The sequence below is a fragment of the Numenius arquata genome, chromosome 6, assembly GCF_964106895.1.
Source record: "Numenius arquata chromosome 6, bNumArq3.hap1.1, whole genome shotgun sequence".
Classification (NCBI taxonomy): Eukaryota; Metazoa; Chordata; class Aves; order Charadriiformes; family Scolopacidae; genus Numenius; species Numenius arquata.
The window spans coordinates 45,691,586-45,712,730 of NC_133581.1; the positions used below are offsets into that span (position 1 = coordinate 45,691,586).

The 21,145-nt window shown below is 40.8% G+C and overlaps 1 protein-coding gene across 1 annotated transcript in view; it reads left to right on the forward strand.

The window, feature by feature from the left end:
* The window catches only part of COX16 (cytochrome c oxidase assembly factor COX16), a 52,041-nt gene extending 43,718 nt beyond the window's left edge, over positions 1-8,323 (forward strand). Inside the window, exon 4 of the mRNA XM_074148663.1 lies at positions 7,405-8,323. Within this exon, the coding sequence (XP_074004764.1) occupies positions 7,405-7,521 (117 nt within the window). The 3' untranslated portion in view covers positions 7,522-8,323. The remainder of the gene's footprint in view (positions 1-7,404) is intronic.
* The last annotated feature ends 12,822 nt before the right edge of the window (positions 8,324-21,145 follow it).

Genomic DNA, 21,145 nt, shown 5'->3' on the forward strand with positions numbered 1-21,145 from the left:
CGAGAAAACTATTTATAGCTGAAGTGATTGAAGTTGCTCTGCTAACATTTAGCCAAAATGATAATTTCTACACGGGGAAAAGCATTCTGTTCAGCATATAAATTGACAAGCAGGGTCTGGAAGAGAGATGAGTGGAAAATCAGCAGGGAAGTGTAGATAAGAAGTGAAAGTCCTTAACTACACTAACTCTGTGTGAATGTTACCTGAACTAACTGAGGCCAGGATAGAGACAGTAGCATGTGACAGGCAGAAGATTTAACTCACCAATTCAGAAGAATCAACTACTTAATAAGGTAGACTGCTGATTTGAAGGGGAATGGTTACTTTAAGGTAGTTATTTAATGGCCTGGATTTGGGTTTAATTTTACATTATTGTTATAATTTTCTTACTACACACTTCTGTTAGTAGTTTCAAGGTGGCAACCGATAATTTCTTGTTGTAATCTCGTAGCCCTTCACAGTGATATTCATCACAGGTTTTTCCTCTCATAAGAAACCTGTAAAAGCATATTTTTCAGATCTCTTCAGAGGAAAAACATCACGTGTGAGTCCTAGGTCTATTATATTTTGATCCTCATACACGGCTTTTTAATTTTTTTATTAGAGTATATTTTTATTATTATTAGAAGGACATATTGTGCCAAATTTAATATACACAAAGTGAAAAAGTTGTCCAGCTTCCAAGTATTCACAGTCCCAGCAAGGTGTCTGAAATAAACCTTCTCTGTGGTGTCAGCAGGCTTTTGTGGGCTCCAGACAGGAACACACTGTGGAAATCCATATGCTTTTCCTGCTAGCCACAAAACTCATTTTTTGCTCTTACTACCCTCCTGCATTGTAATATATCACATATCCCCTTCAGCTGAGTTCACTTTTATATAGTTGAAAAAGAGCCAGCAAACATCCCAAAAGTCTGTCTCTGGCTGCTCCTCTTTTAGAGGGTTCTGCTGTAGTAACTAGTAACCTTTACAAAGTTTAATGTGATACAAAATTGGCAAGATAAGCACTCAGAATTGGGCAATTCCTTGGTCCTGTTAACTTGGCTGTATCTCCCAATCTGTAAATTCAGAGATAAACCCTAATAAGCAGCACATTAACCATAGTTTGATGAAACTTCCATATACAAGGGAAATGAGAACCATCCTTAATGTACGTCATTGCTTAATTAAAAGTGAAACTTGCTGAATTTTGGGTGTTTGATCTTGAAGGTGCACTACTGCAGTCATGCTATTCTTTATATGTTGGCTTTTTCAGAGTTTCTTTTTTGCTCAAGAAAAGAAGATAAGCTGAAAGCAAATGACCCATGCATGAGTTCTCTTGACTTTACCCACAAAGCTTGTGAATCCTTTGGAATGAGAAGTCCATCCTGAGTGATCTGCAGGTATCACGCGTAAATGGCACTCTGAGATTTAATCCAGTTTTTAAGACATTCTTCATTTTAAGAACGGGTGCTGCTTGTCAGTTAGGAGGAAGTCATGGCAAACCCTAATTCCTAGATGAAAATCTATCTGCCTAATGTTATTTTCTGTTACTTTAAAAATTCAAGGCATTGTAACCATGTAGCCTTAACTGAGAGCTATAGTGGTTTTATTTACTGAGTAATTTGTATCACTGTAGCATCTTCACACAAAACAGTGAGAGCACTCTGCAAACATTAATTGAACTCTCTGGCACCTCTGAGATGGAGGCAAGTCTTGTTCTCATTCTTCAAATTGGGAAAATTGGTGGTGCAGTTCCTTAATACACGTCTTTTATAACGTGGCCACCTAAAGATGTCTCTGTTCTCTCTCTGCATGATGATTCCTTCAGCTGTGCCAGTTCAAGTGTTTGCATAGTCTTATCATAGAATCATAGGATGGTTTGGGTTGGAAGGGACCCTAAAGACCATTGAGTTCCACCCCCCCTGCCATGGGCAGGGACACCTCCCACTAGAGCAGGTTGCTCAAAGCCCCATCCAGCCTGGCCTTGAGCACCTTCAGGGATGGGGCACCCACAGCTTCTCTGGGCAGCCTGTTCCAGTCTCGCACCACCCTCACAGTAAAGAATTTCTTTCTAGTATTTAATCTAAATCTCCCCTCTTTCAATTTAAAACCATTATCCCTTGTCCTATCGCTACACTCCCTGATAAAGACCCCCTCCCCATCTCTCCTGTAGCCCCCTTCAGGTGCTGGAAGGCTTTATGCTGAAAGTAGTTATGCTGAAATAGAATTCATTCATAAACAGTATGTATTTATTTTCCATCTATTTCATTTTTCTGATTGGGGGTCAGCCCCACAGTGTGATGAGTTGGCATGATTAAAGGAAAAATAACCTATGGGGAAAGAGTCTCTTAAACCAGTTTAGCATAGGTTAATTATTGTGCCACAGATGGAAGGTATTGGGTCCCACTGAAGTAGGCAACAAACCCTCTGTTGGTTACATCATTGGCAAAAAACCAAAAAACATGCAGTCTTCAGCAAAGCCCAAAAGAGAAGCAGATCTCTGGATGCTTACATGCAAAAAAAAACCCTATTTCTTCCCTTAATGAACAAAAAACCTTATTCTGGCCATAGCATGCTGCTCGCTGACATGTTTGTGTACTAATAACATAAAACCTAAACATTCTCTAGTTGGAAAAAGTACTTCTTTTTAATCTGAGGATTTAATCACTGATCACAGGCTGTTAAATTATGCATTGTTAAATAACTAATCACAGATATTAAATTATGTCACATCCTAAACAAAGTAAGTAACACTAAGTTTATATTAAGAAAATGAGATGTCAAAAAGGTGGCTGTGGGAAGGAGTTGTAAAAAACCCAATATGGCCAAATCAGTGTGATGATAAAGTTAAGATTTTCAGTCATGCACAAGGCAGCAGATTCAGTGTTAGCCTTAATTCTGTACCTCTGCATCTATACGTCGTCATAGAGTTCCTTAGTAAATCTTTTACGGTCTTCAAGCTGTTTTGACACCCTTGCAAAACCAGACTGGTTTAATGCATTTCTTTCACTGCATCTTTCAGCCATGAGGATATTTTTCTCTGGGTCATCTTTTATCTGCAGATGCGTTTGCTTACTATAATGACAGAAAATAATTATTTCTCTGAATTAGAGTGATTTCTTTCTGTGGTGCTCATCAAAGAAAGAAATTCAAAAAGTAAAGTAAATGTAAATAAGGAAGTAAATAAAAATAAACAAATTAGTGTAAAGTAAGTAAATAAATAAAGTAAGTAAATTTACTTTAAATCAAACTGTAAAGTAAATAGGATTTTCTTATCCCTCCTTTCACATGTGGGAAACAGAGACTAAAGCCAAACCTTTTTTTGCAAGTGACCACCTTGAATTAACTCGGCCAGAGCACCGGTAGCTCTAAATGAATTTCTGCAGATTTCAGTTTGTTTATTGTGGCATAAAGACTGTCCTGCAGGGGTAGGCTAACAGAGCATTATGGCTTTTACTTAATATCAAGCCAGGCATTTGAACCAGCAATTAAGAAGTAAAAGTCTCTCTACATCCTTATTGATACCTTTGTGCCAGGCAAACTGTGTAACAGAAGTCTTAAAAGTCAAGTGTATGGCAAACAGTTGAACTTTTTTTTTTCCTGTTTGCTTTGCCTCTCTGCATAGCTGCATTTTTTTCTTGAATTTACAGCTTCTGTCAGTCCCATACTTTTAAGAGGCAGTTTAGCTGATTTAGGAAGTGAATCAGTAGGTTTAATGGACTACACTGATCTTACTTTAAACAGCTAATTTTCAATATCCTTTGGGCTATTTGAGACAAGCAGGAATAGTGGTGCTGGTCTGATCTGATTACATTTCATTCTAGTCTCCAATGACTGACTATTTAGTACATTTAAATTGGGAGAAAAAGCATTTTGGTTTTTAGACTGCCGGTTCATATGGATTTCAATTTAGTAAAAGCTGGAAGTAGTTACCATCTTTATGTGGTATCTCTGTGAAGTTAGGTGGGCAGAGTCAAGGTAGCCAAAAAGAAAAAAAAAGAAATAAAATAAGAAATTAAAAAGACACAGTCCATTAGAAAGAAAGAAGTTGACTTCATCCGAGGGCAGAACTAGCTGCTTGCCTGAATTCTCGCTGTACAGCCCAGGCAACCTGAAGGAGCTGCGTAACTTGTGCTGCCCCTCATCGGTAGAAGAACTGTCAGTTTGGTCTTATTCTGAGCACTAAGATTAATTTAAAATGTAGCACTAAGATTAATTTAAAAAATAATTTAAAATTAAATTAAAATGTACCTGTCTTTGGCCTAGTCTAATCTTTGGCCTACATCTAATGTAGCCATCTATTCTGGGGTGATACTGTTGTAAGAACTGCCATGTCAGTGAAGAAGCAAAAGGGCTAGGTTTTGTTTAGTTATATGTAAGGTGGTGTCATGGTTTAACCCCAGCCAGCAACTAAGCACTGCGCAGCCACTCGCTCACTCTTCCCGGTAGGATGGGGGACAGAATCAGAAGGGTAAGAGTGAGAAAACTTGTGGGTTGAGATAAAGATGGTTTAATTAGTAAAGCAAAAGCTGCACATGCAAGCAAAGCAAAAAAGTGAATTAATTCACTGCTTCCCATGGGCAGGCAGGTGTTCAGCCATCTCCAGGAAAGCAGGGCTTCATCACATTTAACAGTTACTTGGGAAGACAAACACCATCACTCCAAACATCTTCCCCTTCCTCGTTCTTCCTCCAGCTTTATATTGCTGAGCATGACATCACATGGCATGGAATATCCCTGTGGTCAGCTGTCCCGGCTGTGTCCCCTCACAACTTCTTGTGTACCCCCATCCTGCTCGCTGGCGGGGGGGGTGTGAGGAGCAGAAAAGGCCTTGACTCTGTGTAAGCAATAACGAAAACACCCTGTATTATCAACACTGTTCTCAGCACAAAGCCAAAACACAGCCCCATACTAGCTACTGTGAAGAAAATTTACTCTCCCCCAGCCAAAACCAGCACAGGCAGATCCATGTGAAAATAACTACACAGTAGGAAGGCATCACAGAGCAGATTTTCAGGTCCCCTTTCACCAGTGATACTACTTCTTATGCTTATCCACATGCAACAGGGATCCTCTATTCTTCCAAAACTTGACAGCATCAGTTTAAAAAATTGGATTGCAAAATGATGCTGCCTTCCTGTCCCATAAACTACTAATTTTTGCGGATACTGTCATGTGCCCTAAGGAAGGTGCGTCCTTCTTGAATTGCAGCAGGATATTGAACTCAATCTGTATACGTGATACAAAATATGAATAATATCTATAAATATAATGAGAATAAAAAATAAAAATACAGTCTATCTCTCTGTATTCATTAGAATCTTTAATTCTTTATATTTTAATTGACAAAAATTAACTCTGTCAATAGATCTCATCTGTTCTGTAGTTTGAGGCAATGCTGTTTACTGTACATAATCCGTGATTGTTTTATTCTGTCAGTAGATCACAATGTGTTTTCCAGGTACCTTTATGCTTTCCATTGGAAACTGACAACATACTTTCTTGTCCTTTGTTTAGATTGTATAGTTTTGAAATATTTCCTGTTTTGGACAAACATCCTCTCTGAAAAGCCTTTGTGAAATTTCAGGAGCAGATGAATATGAACTTTTGGTAAAGATGTGCAGTGTGCATGTCTCTCTTGATAGACTTCTTTATATAGCCTATCTTTAGACACTACAAGTTTTGTTGTATATATTTTAAATATTGATTCTTGTTCAGACTTCAGGAGCTGAGCAGCTTTGGGAAGAGTTTAGATCCTCACAGCTGTGTCGTAACAAAAGCTGTGTTTGTGTTTAACAAAATCAGCATGCTTCTTTTCTGTTAAAGCACAAGGTTATTTTCAATGTAGTTTCCTTGAAGCTTCCGTTAGAATCAGATGTTAGATTCTGAATTTGCAGTCAGAGTGGATAGTCGCTGCAGGATGATGGGTACCTTCCGTCCTTGTCCTTCCTTCCACGTCAGCTCAGATCCCTTCCAGTTGAAATGACGTACCAGCTGATCATAAGATGTATTAAGTACTGAAGACAATTCTTCAGAAAGACCTATGCCAATGCCACTGTATAAAAAATTCAGTTGCTTCTACCTTGTGAAAGTCTGCTGTGTTTGTGCATGTGTTCTCATATATCTTCTGTTGAATGTTGTCTAATTTCTTTTGATATCTGACTAACCTCATTGCAATTTCCTCCATTGTGGAAGTGGCAGAAAACTTTTACATAACATGAGCTAATAGCAGCAGGTCTGTTCTGTTCTCACTGTTGAATTATTCTGCGACTATTATTCAGGTCCCTCAGTATTTGCCATTTATTTGGATGATTGATGACAGGCAAATTAGACCACAGGCTCAGGGCAGGGTTAAGTATTTTCTAGTGTATTTTTACAGCATTTGCTGAGATGAGGTCCTGATCACAAATCAGAGTTTTATATCCCACAGCGGTACGTATCATTAATGGTATGCAGTATTGCCCTCTGCAGTAGCATGTAGGATCACCCCTCCTCGGTCTCCTGCTGGCAAAGCCCCTTCATGTCTGATGTACTGTTCCAGACTAGTATGTGGGACTTGAGGTCTGGTTCTGGTGGGAGCAGACTTATATGTCTCTGCCAGTTGGACTGTGAAGATGCAGTATATGTTTGTCTTCAACTGCAGCACTTCATAGATGAGGTGAGGAGGGCGCCTGTTCTTCATTTCTGTGCACCTCTAAGGCTCAATAAATACTGCAGTCATTGGCATTTCTGAGTGGGGATGATAGGAATAGGCAAGGAGGTAATTACATTCTAGATAGTTTTAACGTATCTGACAGTTCAGCCTGTTAGCATATCTCATGTATGACTTAGTGAGAGACCTGTCTGTGACATCTGGGTGCCATGAGAAACTAGGCAGCAGAAGGATCGCATACCTCTCTCAAGTTAAAAACCCATGGATTGAAGGGGATTGCACTGTTGCTGTCTCTCTCTGTGTGCTAGATATCTTTTCCAGTATGCTTCGTATCTGTGCTGACAGGATACTTCAGGTCACTAATTACTAATCTTCTGTTTGAGCTCTAACAATGCTTATCACTCCTACTACTTCAGTACTTGGCAGACTTGCAGTTGAAGAACATCTGGAAAACAAGGTGAGAGAAGAAAGAAAAAGTGAATACAAGATATCTTCAGTCATGTTGAGATGCTATTGTGCTTCCTGTCCTTACGTGTTATTTATCTGTTGCTAAGCAGATTTAGTAATGCCCACCCTAGTCATTTATGTAGCTATATGGGTAACTCCCAAATATTTTTTTCCTTGTTGAAATTCTCTTGAGGGTAGATTAAAGTTATCAACCCAGTAGTGATACGGAGTTTCCTGTGTTAAAAGAAAAAAACTAAGACTAATACATACTTTAAATCATGGGGCTGCCAAGGTGACACTGTGATTTTTGCTGTTTATCTGCAGAAGCTGGAGAAGTCTGACTTGGATAACTGGGAGAACATCAGAGGACCCCGCCTGTGGGAAGATTCCAGGACTGTTCAGAAGCAGCAGCGGGAGGCTCTCCGTCTCAAGACAGAGTGATTGAGCAAGCCTACTTCAGTGCCTCTGAAAAAAAAAAAGTCTCAGGCTGGATTGTCTTATTTTTTAATCCGGTGTCAGGAACAGACATGGGAGGGGGAGGTTGCACTGAGCGATTCTTGCCAATGTATATATAAGTAACTGTGAGATCAATCCAAAAGGCACTGTATTTTATAAAGTTCTTTGTTTGTATTCATTTGCACAGAGTTCCACAGGCTGTATATATGAATTCTCAATTAAAAAAAAATAGCTGATTATTCTACCAAGAATATCCCTATCATTCAAAAGTGAGGTGCTTCTGCAAAGAATAACGTTTTAAGAGTCACTTGTCAGTACCAGAAGTTGTCATCCTAATGAGAACAACAGTGCTGTCATCTGGATGTGTGTGACCAGATAAATGCTGCTTCAGGGAGCCCCTGCCTGACTTCAGGCTCTTAAGCTTGGAAGGCATTGCACAGGCATATGAGCTGTTCAGAACAATGAGTCCGTTTTTGGCTAAATAATATTCTTGTGTTTTATTTCCAGGATCTGTACTGTACAGAGGCATGTGCAGAATGTCAGCTGCTGATTGGTCAAATAACATTGGCTTAGCTGTGGTCAGATTTTTGTGATTAGTTAATGATACCTTCGTGCAGGCAGGACCTTTGCACTGGAACTTCTCAGTTTAAGTTGGAAGAATTCTTCCTCACTAAGGACTGTGCTGTTTCTCTGTGAGAAAGTGTTGTAGCAGAATCTTCTTGAAACACTTTATAGCGGCAGAGCTCATCTTACACATATTAATACATGTGTGTTTGCGCACGTGCACAGAAATCTTTTATCTTTTGATGAATTCTTCTGGAATGCTCATCTTTTTATATTTGTTGTTGTGTGCTAAATGTTTGCTGTTAGAGGAAAACATGCTAACATTCAGAACCCTTCTGCTGAGACAGTTCAATGAAGAAGCATCTAGTCCGTTTTTAAAGTTAAATTAAGCTTTTGATAAGGTGTTACAAAAGACTTGTAAAATTCCTCATCAGAGGAATGGAGTAGTAGAGCACAGATTAACAGTAGATTCTAGTTTCAAAGCATTCAGTGACACCTATATGTAAATCCTTTTGGAACTGTCTTTGGAAGATGTGTGGTCTTACTGCTCTCTGCAAGATGTGTCAAATGCAATCTAAATACCCTTTTGGACACTTTACTTAGGGTAGCCTTCATGTGCTCATGTAAATCTTTCCTTAGCATTTAGTTTTCTTCAGTCTCTCAGTGCTGAGGTCCAGACTTTCTCTCAGGATGTAGAATCAACTTTGGTTTTAGAGAGTTGTCGAGCAATTCAGGAAGCATTACATGAAATATCTTAGCCATGTTCTGTGCATGTTTTCTTCTCATAGAGTTGCGAAGCCCATCAGAAAGTGTTGCATGTTATCTGGAACAAGGTTGGGGCCATGTGTTTTTGTGTTTCCCTGTTCAATATCATACATATCTTTGATTTTAAATAAATGTAATAACAAATTAAACCAAACAGGAACAAGAGGAGCAATACAAGAGTGAGGTATTCGTAAATGTAACAACTGAAAAACTAGAATATGGAGTCATTAAGCTGTGCTAGACCTGGACAAGAAGGAAATTGGTTTAATTTTTTTGTCATTAGTTTTACATAAAAGATAAAGCGATAGTAGGCAAATAAGGTATAAAATAGCACAAAAAAGGAGTAATTACAACTGTGTTGTAATTAAGCATTTTTTCAACTCTTAAATTCAAATTCTGGTGCAGTTCCACTAGCAGCAGCAAGATTGATTGCTGAAAGGACATCAGTGCATTGACTACACTGACAGAGTGTTCTCCGAGGTAGGACTTCTGCAGCATCGCTGCTGCTTTTATGGTGCGAGCTGGACTACTGGAAATGTTTCCTTACATACCACTGTATAGACCCTTCTTGTGTGGACTCTGCAAATTCACTGTGTCTTTTCCAGAGGATACACATCTTCTTTGTCCCAGCCTTGATTGGAGGAAGCGGGGAGTTGCCATTTCTTTGCTTATGGAGAGGCATGATCAGCTCCCAGTCTTGCAACGTGGGCTCACAACATGGACCAACGCTACTGCTTGCGCTGGTTGCTTGCTGGTTGTGGGGTCCCCCCCACCCCTTCCTTTTTCATAGGCACTGAATTTCCTGCAGTTTCTGAGGGCTTATTTGTAACTACCTTTGAAGTGGTATCTCTGGAAAGTGATGGATTTATCTTACCATCTCTGAGAAACACTGACACGCACTTGGAAAACTGTCCAACTTGCCCTTTTCTTCAATTATGCTATGCTTTCCTTAGCCACTGAATTGGAAATAATACTTACGAAAGGCTTGTTGAGAGTCAATTAAAGTCTCTTAAGTTGTCATGCATCCTAAAGTAGAAGGCACTCCGGAAATGTAGAGAATTATAGCTCACAACAGTAGCAAGAGAGGCAAACTTCAGTTGGTTCAGGACTCAGGCTTAGCTTGGCTGCTTATTGGAACTGTCCTCTTGAAAGCCATGTTAGAGCCCTTCTGGTTATCTCTGAGGCACCTGGGGACAACCTTGTTGAATTCCTGAATTGTTATTGTAAGCACCTGTGGCTGGGGAGGTCAGAGGTAATGAAATGCAGTTGTCAGTCTGAGACAGTGATTGATATTTTGGCATTCTCTTTGGTAACTGACATATACCGGTCTGAGGGGAATGAAAACAAGGCTTTAGTGAGAGGTGTGAAGTATTAAAGGGGTAAAAGAGAAGACTGAAGAAGTCAGATCTAGTCGGTGTTGCTGAAATTAGAAATAAAAGGGGAAATTCTGGGTAGGTGTCTGTGTGTATGTGGACTGAAAAATCAGTATCAAAATCCCTATTTTGACAGTAAAGGAGAAAGTGTTTATCTCTCAAAGAAACTGTGGCAAGGTTGGTCTCTGGGATCTTCCATAACACGAAAAGCAGTAGGACATAGAAGTGGAGGGAATCTGGGGCACCGGTCTCCAGGGATAGGCAGCACCAGTGGGTGTCTGGCCAGATGGTTCCCAGCAGCAGCTATCTGCAGCCCAAAATGCTCACCAGATCTTTGAATGAGATCAGCCCTGTGGATCCTGCTTATTGAGTGTGTTTCTCCTGTAACGTTTTGAATGTGCATACTCATGGGTGACCCAAAAGAGAAAATGCTCAATATCTTAGTTCAGGTGTAACACAGATCAAGGAGAGGCTTAGTGAAAGCTGTAGCTGTGATCCAAAAAAGGTTTCAAAACCTGCTTAATAGTATAGCAGTTGAATTTGAAAGCTGCTAAAGACATGTGGGTGAGCATCTGGGTGCTAAAAACTTTTAGAATCAAGATGCAGAGAACGGCAGTTTGCCAATAATGATCCTCCAAGGTCTTGGAAATGGCTCCAGCTACCCAAAAAAAAAAGGTAGGTTATGGCATAATAAGAGATGAGTGATGGGAATTTTAGACCAGAATATAGAATGCAGAAACTTCTGAAAAACAACTTAAACATACCCCATCATCAGCTGGGGACCAGTCCCAAAAAGCAGAGGGAAAAATCCATTTCTTCAGAGAGAAGCAGCAACCTGGAGTGATTTAAAGGTCACTGCTCATTGGATGTTTTATATGGACACTTTGTGTTTAACTGTATGTGCATGAGTAGAGGTGGAACTTAAAGCAGTAGGTTTCGCCTTCTGAAATAACTACATAGACCCTTGTACTTCTTGATGATCTTGCATTTGCTCTGAGTCGCTGTATTTGAATTTCCAGAAGTCCAGGACAAGTTTCATTTTTGTATCTTTTATTTTCCAGAGACTTTTCTTTCTGCAAGAAATTGGAAAGCCTAATATAATCCTTTGCTACTTACTACTTTATGTCCAGCGGAAGAAAATGAGAATAAAGAAACAGAGAAAAGAAGGGAATGATCTGAAGTCTTAGGGAAAGCAGAATAACTATTTTTACATGAAGATGGTCAAAGAATTTTCCATAAAGTTTTATGGTTAGAAAGGCTGCTTTTGTCAGTGTTTTCAGCGGAAAGCCTCTTTTCATCCTTCAGTGGAGTAGGGTTCGGAAAAAAATTTCCACACTATTTTAGACTAGCTAACTAGAAGGTTTTAATTAAAGGGAGGTAATTGCTTACTGTTGGGCCTTCTTTTCCTACTGACTTGCAGCCAGACTCAGCCAACACACAAACAGTCTCTAGACTTAGAAACAAAAACTCCATGCAGATGTTTTTCTTAAACTTGTCCTTACCTCAGGAGCCCAAAGCAATCTTTCATACCACTGGAATCAGACCGACCATATTTTCTTGTTGAACATGTGCTTTAACTGCATGTTTAACTTTCTTGCTTAACACAGACAGGCAATTAAAGTTTCACCCTCACCATCTCCGTGCTGCTTGGGAGGTGTGTTAAAATTAGATTCAACCAAAGCAGCAGCTGGTCGTGCTGCAGAAAGGACGTGTAAAATATAGTTATACGTTGCAAATGTGAAAAGAAAAGCAGTGTATGTGTCATATTCACAGGTCATTAGAAAAAAAAATATATAGATCCAAAAACCAGAAACGGGAGTACTGTGTATTGCCAGCACCTCTGTAGAAGAAATCTATGCTCTTTCACCCAGCATATTGGGGTCTGGCTCGATGTGCTTCAGTTGATGGTGAAAATGGCCATACTTATTTAGCATGTCTGTTTCAAGGTAGTTGATGGGATTCTTAATGTTCAATACTGACTCTGTGGTGGGTGTTCGGTACCAAATCTGTTATGGTATCTACCTCAAGGAGGCCCAGGGGCTCCCAGGAGTACAGCTTAATCCCAGGAAAGGTCAGGGGTAAACCCATCTCTCTGCCCTACAGATCTGTTCTCCCTCCTCTTTCTGTCCTGTCTTCCAGTGTTTCTCCTAAAAACTAAGAGCTCAGTCTCTGAGCTGCTCTTTTCTAATGGAGCTGGCTGTCAAACATCACCCTCTTTTTTTTTAAAGTTCTTTGTCTACCAAGAATTGAATAATAGTGGTTTCTAAATTAATTTGAAGATGTCCTGTGAAATGTAAGCTCAGAAACACAGACCGGTATTATATCCCCTTAAGTATGGCACCCAGCATACGCTGGGGCTCTTTTTATCTTTAGATACACAATGCTGTGCTCTCTATTTTATGTACAAAGGAAATTAAATGTACTTTTTTCTTTAAAAGATGAGATCTTCATCCATCACCAGCTGTCAGTTCCTAATAACGTTGCCCAGAGAAGTGTTATCTGTGATTTAGTGGCTTTAGTGGACTACCTTTTGTTGAACGGAGGACAGTAGAATAAAATTTCAGCTTAATATAGCTCTTTTCATACTCCTTCTGAATAAACAGAAGAAAAGAGGGAAGCAAGAGCAAAGAATCTTGGGTTCCAGGCTCGAGTTTCTTCTGGTTTGCAATAGATAGGGCATTTTAAGAAAGAAAAGGAAGGGAAACAAAAGTGAAAAAAAGGAAAGAAGAGAAAAGAAGAAATGTGGAAAGAAAAAAGCTTAGGGACAGAAATAGTAATAGAAAACAGAGTGTTCTTTCTGACTGGTCCCTCTGGATAGAGTAGGAAGGAAAATTGTTTCTGTCTCAGGAAAAACTTTTGAGCTCAAAAAATACTCGTCTCAAGTCAGAGTGAAAAGTAAAGTATAATATTTTGCAAGCTAGTGGTTTTAGAAATGCTTTTATTTGGGTGAACTGCAATGTGTTATTTTGCTTTTCATGTTTTTCCATTCTTGATTCTTTTTCCTCAGGTAGCTTAACTCTGGAAGTGAAAAACCACCGCTGACCTTAAAAGCGTGTTTTTCACTTAAAAGACTGTCAGCACAAAATATTTCAGCAGTTTCCAAGACTTCTCACAAAAAGTGTTCTCAATAAGAGTAACAATCTATTGAAATAGATCCCTCTCAATGAGCAGGTTGCAAAATGTCAACCAGATTAAGAAAAAAAAAAAAAAAGTAAAAGATCTTTTAATCAGCTGTACCAGTCAGTTCCTTCGTTAATTGATGAGCACTGACCATGCATCCCTCTGTGGCTGCCTGCGCCAGCATTCTCCCCTCCAGATGTTCACACCTGCATTGGGGAAGTTGCACGCTTGCAATTTGACAGAGGATTTTGCTATTCAGTAACCCATAAGAAAAGACCGATCCCTTACTCTATCCAATATTCTGCCATCCCAGGTAGTGACATTGTAACTTTCACGCAAAATGATAAAGTTGCCCCTAAAAACTAGTTCCTCTTCCTCCCTGCTTTCGCTAATACTACAACCTAAATTAATTTCTATGTAGTTAATCTTAAATAATGCCATTTTTTTATTAGATATTCAAACAGAATGCTCACGTCATAATATAATAAGAAGAAACCCAACATTTTTCCCAGTCTACAAAAAGGCTTTGCCCCTGTTTAAGTGCTAGGTCTATGGTTTCCATCATTTTAAGTTACCTGTCTAGCAACAAATTGGCAAAGACAGACAGACTCCAGTCCTACTCACGTTCATATATATTTGAAGTGACTATAGTCCATCCAATTTTGGAGTCATGTGTTACCATTATTTGGCTATCCAACCCATTGCAGATACATTTTTATGCCTTACAAAGATCTTGACAGGGCTGTAGATGTGATTAAATGCATATTTTCAGTACAAAAGTCTGAGATTGCACATTTCTTGTAAGGGACCTTTTGGGCTGTGAGCTGCCTGCGAAGTGCAAACGTCCTTATCGGCTGTGCTGGAGTAATAGGCAGCAAAATCGTATGTTTTATTTTTATCATCCTTTAAATCAAGATGAAGTTGAATGCAGTTTGATCAAATTTTTAAAAGTTCACCCTGGCCCTGATATGGGGTTGTTTTTTTTTTTTTTGGAAGGTTTATGAGTGAATTACGACAGACAGTGTTTTGCAACTTGACTTGGGGAAGTCATTGCAAGAGGAACAGCTGGGAATATTTGTGGTATGTTTCAGTTTAGCTAAAAAACTCTATATTTTAAATAATCAGAAATTTAGTTTTCTAAAATGCTTATCTGTATGTCTATTTTAGTGTATCTTCCATGACCAGCATAGAACATGTCCTTTTTCGTAAAGTGGACTGAGGTTTCTGACTAATCCAGGTTATTCAGGCTTTGCAAGAAAAAGCTGGATATGGGAACCTGTGCTTTCTATGGCCAGACCCAGTTGGCTGGTCAGGGATTCTGAATATGAATAGGAGACCTTTATCTCTTATCTTTCATCTATTCAAGAAGATTTCTTACCCCTGTAATGAATTATTCACAACAGAAATTAAAAATTGAGCAGTCTTTGTCCCTTGAAGCTACACAGGGTTGTGCAATGTTATCTGACAGGTCCATTTTTCTAACACATAGTGCACACGATCTTAAAAGTGCAGATAAAATTTCCTGGCAAAGCCAGATTTGCACATTACTACCTTAGATTAACCTCACTAGCTTGATAGTATCCTCTGCATGTATCATATCATACATAGATCTCCCAGTTATTTATCTCTGAGGTGTCGCACTGGTATTTTAGATAGAAATTGCAATCCTAGCATTGACTGCTACAGAGTAATGTATCTAAGGTACCTTTCTGAGGAGGGGAATCGTGGCACAGAAAAGGGTAAGTCATACTATTGGCTTTCTTGGGCAGGACTGAATGCAGTTTTGTCTGCTGGATGAAATAAGCCAAGGGAGCACATCTTCCCTACTTCAGAAGCAAAGCTTTGCTTAGACCATCCTTCAGCCAGAGCTCATGTTGTATGGGCAATAAGGTCAGAGGATCCATAGCCTCCTCCAAGTCTACAGGGAGCAATAAAAAGATATTTTCTGCCATTAAAGATAACCTTGTGTACAGCAAGGGCATGAGCAGTGTGTCAGCAAACTAGCCCTGGAAGTCTGCTTTATTGATGCTGCTTCAGGTTTCTTGTAACATGCAAAACAGCATTATTATTATTATAGTCAAGAACTGGCACAGACCTTTCAGGATTACGTATTAAGAGCAGCAAGTCAAATACCATCTGCCTAATGTGATAAATTCTAAGCATTATTCCAAAGAGGTTTGCCTGAATCTCCTCTGCAGAGCGCACAGAGGCAGCTGCCAGTCACTTTCATCCTCAGTCCCCTTCCCCTTATCGCTTCTTGGCCTCTTGGTGAAGATCAAGTGTAGTATCAGTTGAAGTCTTGGCGTGTCCTCTCTTTGGGGACTCTGTCCTGACCTGGTAGCAGGCTAGGCTCAGTGACCTCCTAGCTCTTTTCCATCTGTAACTACTATCATTCCTGCTCTTTAAGAGACCTGGCAGCTTTTAGAAGTCAAGTCCTCCTTAACATGCCTTGCAATTACAGCTGAAATGCATTGGCCTGAATTACTTCTGTTTCAAAAGGCAGGTGGTCCTCTGCTTTTTAAAGTGGGAGGAATGGCAATGTAGCTGGAGGGTTTAGTTCCCTTCTGTTGAAGGCCAACAACAACAGAAAATATTAATGTTTATCTGTAACAGGGGATTTTTTCCTTTTTTAAAATTACTTTAATGCTTAGAGGAAATATAAACTAAAAATTTTTGGAGGAAGACAACACAGGTAAGTCCTCGGAGAACTTTACACCCTTGCATCAATGCAGTTCTGGGACCAGGCAACAAACATCTCTTACATAGGAAGAGCATAAAATACTGTGGTGACTGTACAGTCATAATATGTCCATATTTTTCTAGTTTCGGTAGTTGTAAGCTCCCTAAATCCAAAGCTAAGGGGCACTATAATTGCCAGCCAGATTTGGTGCCTAAAGAACTTACCTAATCCTGGCTTTTCACTGAATTTCACTGAATTTTTTTAGAGTTGGAAGGGACCATATAGATCATCTAGTCCAACTCCCCTGCTGAAGCAGGATTGCTTAGAGAATGCTACTGGGGACTGCATCCAGGCGGGTCTTGAAAATCTCCAAAGAAGGGGACTCCACAACCTCCCCGGGCAGCCTGTTCCAGGGCTCTGTCACCCTCACCGTGAAGAAATTCTTTCTCATATTCGAGTGGAACCTCCTATGTTCCAACTTGTGCCCGTTGCCCCTTGTCCTGTCACTGGGAACCACTGAAAAGAGTCTGGCTCCCTCCTCCTTCAGCCCACCCTTGAGATACTTATAGGCATTAATAAGGTCTCCCCTCAGCCTTCTCTTCTCCAGACTAAAGAGTCCCAGCTCTCTCAGCCTTTCTTCATAAGGGAGGTGCTCCAATCCCTTAATCATCTTTGTTGCCCTTCGCTGGACTCTTTCCAGTAGTTCCCTATCCCTCTTGAATTGGGGAGCCCAGAACTGGATGCAATACTCCAGTTGTGGCCTCACCAGTGCAGAGTAGAGGGGGAGAATGACTTCCCTCGACCTACTAGCCACACTCTTCCCTATGCAGCCCAGGATTCCGTTGGCCTTCCTGGCCACAAGAGCACATTGCTTGCTCACTGTCATTTTACTGTCTACCAGGACTCCCAGATCTTTCTCTTCGGAGCTTGGCTCCAGCAGGTCCACGCCTAACCTGTATTGGTGCCTGACATTCTTCTTGCCCAGGTGTAGCACCTTACACTTTTCCCTGTTGAACCTCATGAGGTTCTTCCTTGCCATATAAAGATTATTTCATTTGTGATGAAAAAGAGTTTGTTGGGCACTCGGAATGGGGGGAAGATGCTGATGTCCCAGATAAAAACCTTTGGATGCTATTTTAGCTGGGATTTTGTTGGGACACTGTGTTTTTTCATGGCCTGTCTTCCTGAGCTGTGACAGGAGTTGGGTGCCTCTCGTAGAGCCTGTGGTATAATGCAGGTGGCATGTCCCTTCCTTCCCTGGTTGGTTTTCATCCTGATGCATCTGCAGCAGTCTAAGCTCTGAGTGAGGAGTGCTCCACTGGCAGATTTTGGCCAGAGATCTGTGCACGTTTTTCAGGAAAATTCTTCTCAGAGCAGTCCCTGCTTTGCTTTCTGTGGTGGGCCTACCTCAGGGATTATATAGTTGCATCAGTGTAATTACATGATGTGGGGGGGGTTTGTGGTTTGTGGTGGTTTTTTTTTTTCTTTGCTTAAGGCACTCACGGAACAGGAAATCATATATATTATCTCTGGAAGAGTCCATAAAAAGAAATAGCAGAACCTTGTGTGTAACTCAAAGGAATTTCACTCCAGCATTCCTACATCAAACCCAGTAACTTTGGGGTATCTTCCAGTCTTTGTGTTGTGGGAGATCTTTAAAATACTCCACCCTTGTCTCTGCAGCTACCCTGTGTAGAGAAGGTACGTGGATGATGTTGTGAATTTGCCTTCCACCTTGGAAGGGCTGGCCAAGTACACTCCAAAACCACTTCTGGGGAAGCACCAACCAGCCCTACGTCCCTTGGCATAGGGAGGGATGTAAGAGACTTCTCTTGCAGGAAACCTCTGGCTGGCTTCTGTGGGAAGGCAGCAATGTCTTCCAGAGCCTTAAGTCTCCCAGCTGATTTTGTCTCGAAGATCTGTCTGGTCTAGTGACACAAGTTGTGGGAGGCCAGGTTTTGTTCACTGTCTCTTGCTGCTATTTTCAGGATGTGTTTTTTCTATTTTGGTTGGCTGGGCGTGGAGGGAGTGTTGCTATGCTTTAGGGAACACTGCAATTAGATGCACTCAAAACAATCATGATTAATAATTATGACTGTTTTGTTACTAAAAAAGGAAAAGGTAGAAATAAATAATAAACCACGGTTACTTTGAAGGCAATCTCTGCCTCTCTCTGTGTCTCTTTGAAGAGCTTTGAACAGACCTAGGAGCATTTGGGCTGTCCTTAGGGGACGGCAAAGTCCTCATTTCCATACGTGGCAGTGAGCCTTGCTCCAGCGTAAGCAATCTGATGAGCTCTCTGACAGAGGAACCGCATTTACCAGTTGGTGACTCTTGTTTGGTAAATCCCAGATAACTGCAGCAGCTGGGCAAATCTCAACTGCGTTCCAAATAATTAGCAAAAGTATTTGAATCAATAATGGCAGGGAAGCTACTGAAACAGCTTTCCTGAAACAAATCAGTGAATAAACACTGCAAGTTTTCAGTCCAAGTGAAATCTATTTACTGAGGGTAGCTTCTTTCTCCCTGTGAGTACACGGCCTCAGGCCTGCGATGTCTGACAGAACCCGTCACTACCTGAAATGGCACTTCATTATCCCATTAGGAGCTGAACCAGAGAAGTGTCACGCTAGCTGCTGGCCCCCGTTTGCCAGCCTCTTGCTCCTCCTGATGTCGCAGTCAGGGGATGTCTTGGTGTCCGGAAATAGTGCCGACCTGGGAAGCCGCTGCTTTGCACGACTGTCCGGCTGCGGAGCTGCAGATGGGCTGGGATGAGGAGCAGCGGAGAGAGCGGGGACACAGCACGGAGCGCTGCTGGGAGGGCAGGGCACCACTGGCTGCGCAGCTGAAGAAAAACATCTGTTTTCTTCCAGGTTTCTGTAGAAATGGAATATGCCGTGCGGTGAGGGCCTGGCAGCGTTGCCGCCAGTCTCCCACAGGCGCCGCAGCTCGGTGCCTGGGTCCTGGCAGAGCTCCTTCGCCATGGACAGGCAGCCCGTTCAGGGGGCAGAGGGGGTGCGGGCTGGGCCCTCCTTGTGGCAGCAGTGCTGCAGAATGCCTTTGGAATGTCTTTTTGAAACTCTCAGTATTTATTTATATACACACCCAACCACGTGTGTGTATTTATTTATTTATTTATTTATTCAGTTCACTTTAGACTTTTTTTCCATAGAAGCTGAACAACTGTTTCAGTTGGTCCAAGCATATGCAAAAGTGTGTTTAATTTAAAGTTATCTCTTAAAAAGTAATGAATTCTTACATCCTGTAATCAGAAACAGAAGGTCATCTTCCCTCTGCTTAATTTTTCTGGAGAGGTAACTCCTGTTTCTGAGTTTACTAAGGAACTCGCTTCTACGTTCCCAAAGGAGTAATTCATTAGCCCTTAATACAAATCTTACCCTTAAACGATCTCTGTTCAGTAGCTAGACCATAAAGTGAGTATGCTGGTTTTGTAAGTAAAGATGTCCTCTTCGTCTAACCTTGTGATGAAGTTGTTACGAGGTTTGCGTGCTGCTGCAAAACATCCACCTCAAAGGGTTTTCTGATGTGTAAGAGTAAATGTCTGATTTTAAGCAAATAAAAAATCTGGGGACCACAAGAGATGTGGTTAAAATGCTTTTAGTTGTCAATTTCTTCTATGGCATTTTGAAAGAAAATTTTGGAGTGCTTATTAAAAGCAGTATCTTTCAGTAGTCCCTCACTTGTGTGTGTACAAATCAGAGGCATAAGGGCATTTCTCTTTTGAAAGAACAATGAAAAAGCCAGTGTCAGTCCCTGAGTTCTGGGACACTGACAATGATCCTGAGTAGAAATGTTTGTATTTTTTTTTAATCTTCCTAATAGAGAAGTGTTTCATAGAATCTGTTGCTTGAGGTAAAATTCTCCCTCAAACAACTGAGGTCTTGTACCAGACTAATGTGTCCTGGGTTTAGATAAAAACAACCATGTTCCTGGGTTTTCTTCCCTTTTGATCGTCTGCTGTTGAGATTTATTCCCTGCCATTTATAGCATTTGCAACTTGCAATTAAGGCTTCTATTTTGAATACCTAACACATAAGCAGGAATTACTGTAGCTTAGTATTTGGATATGTCTTTCAAACCATAGCAGAAAATGTTTCAGATATGAGGTTTAAAGGTCTTCTAGCATTTAAAGCTAGAGGAAGTTTATAGTGACCTAATGTTATATGAATAAACTGTAGTTTATTAAAATACTTTCTCATCAGTTTGAAGAGCTCTGTTGCATAAAGTCTGTCTGATATCAATCATAGCCTGATTTTTATTTATTTTTTTTTAAGCAGAATTACAAGTACATTGAGCATTTGGAGCAAGAAAAGTTTAACATTTGTATAGTTAACTCTTTGTTATCTTAAACCCCCTGATTTTAAACACTAAGATGGCTTTGTGAACCAGAGACTGATTGGACACTCATCTTGGGTCTGGAATGAGTATTGGAGCACCTGAGCATGGAGCATCCATGAGTTGTATTCCCTGGAAGGACAACTTGCCCAGCCTGTGCATGGGTTCCCAGTCCCCTCTCTCCCCAGGGCCACCCAGGAATGGTAGGCAGTTGGCAGGGCTTTTGTGGTGCCTCTCCACTGGGAGGCTTGTGTTCTGGGGGAGCATCTAGCTGCTGCCTGTGTAATGAACCCCAGCTCTGTTTGTCTGCTGTGTACTCAGTCTTATGGCAAGGAAAGGGCTGTGAGGGCTTCAGGGAGTAGCTAAGGTGACCAACAGCATGGGAAATTTGTACACTAATGGGCTAGGCCTTTAATGATGCTGAAGAGCTGGCACATTGAAGGATGGGCAGGAAAAAGGCTCTTTTCCCTTTGGCTGGGCTGAGAAGAGGGTAACTGATGGTCATCCGAAGAACTAGACTGGACTATAAGTCTGAGCCTTGGTTGTTAGTGTTGTGTAAAGGAAGGAAATAATGAGAAGAAAGAAACGCTCTTGTCCCCTCCAGATGCCTTTCAGATTAAATCACTGTTTGTTGGCTAATAGGAAAGATGGAAGTTCTGTTCCACCAGAGACCCGGGAGTGGAATGAAAGCCCACGTGTATTTTTAGCATCCCTTGTAATCATGTCACCTTTTGAAATGAAAGCATCAGTG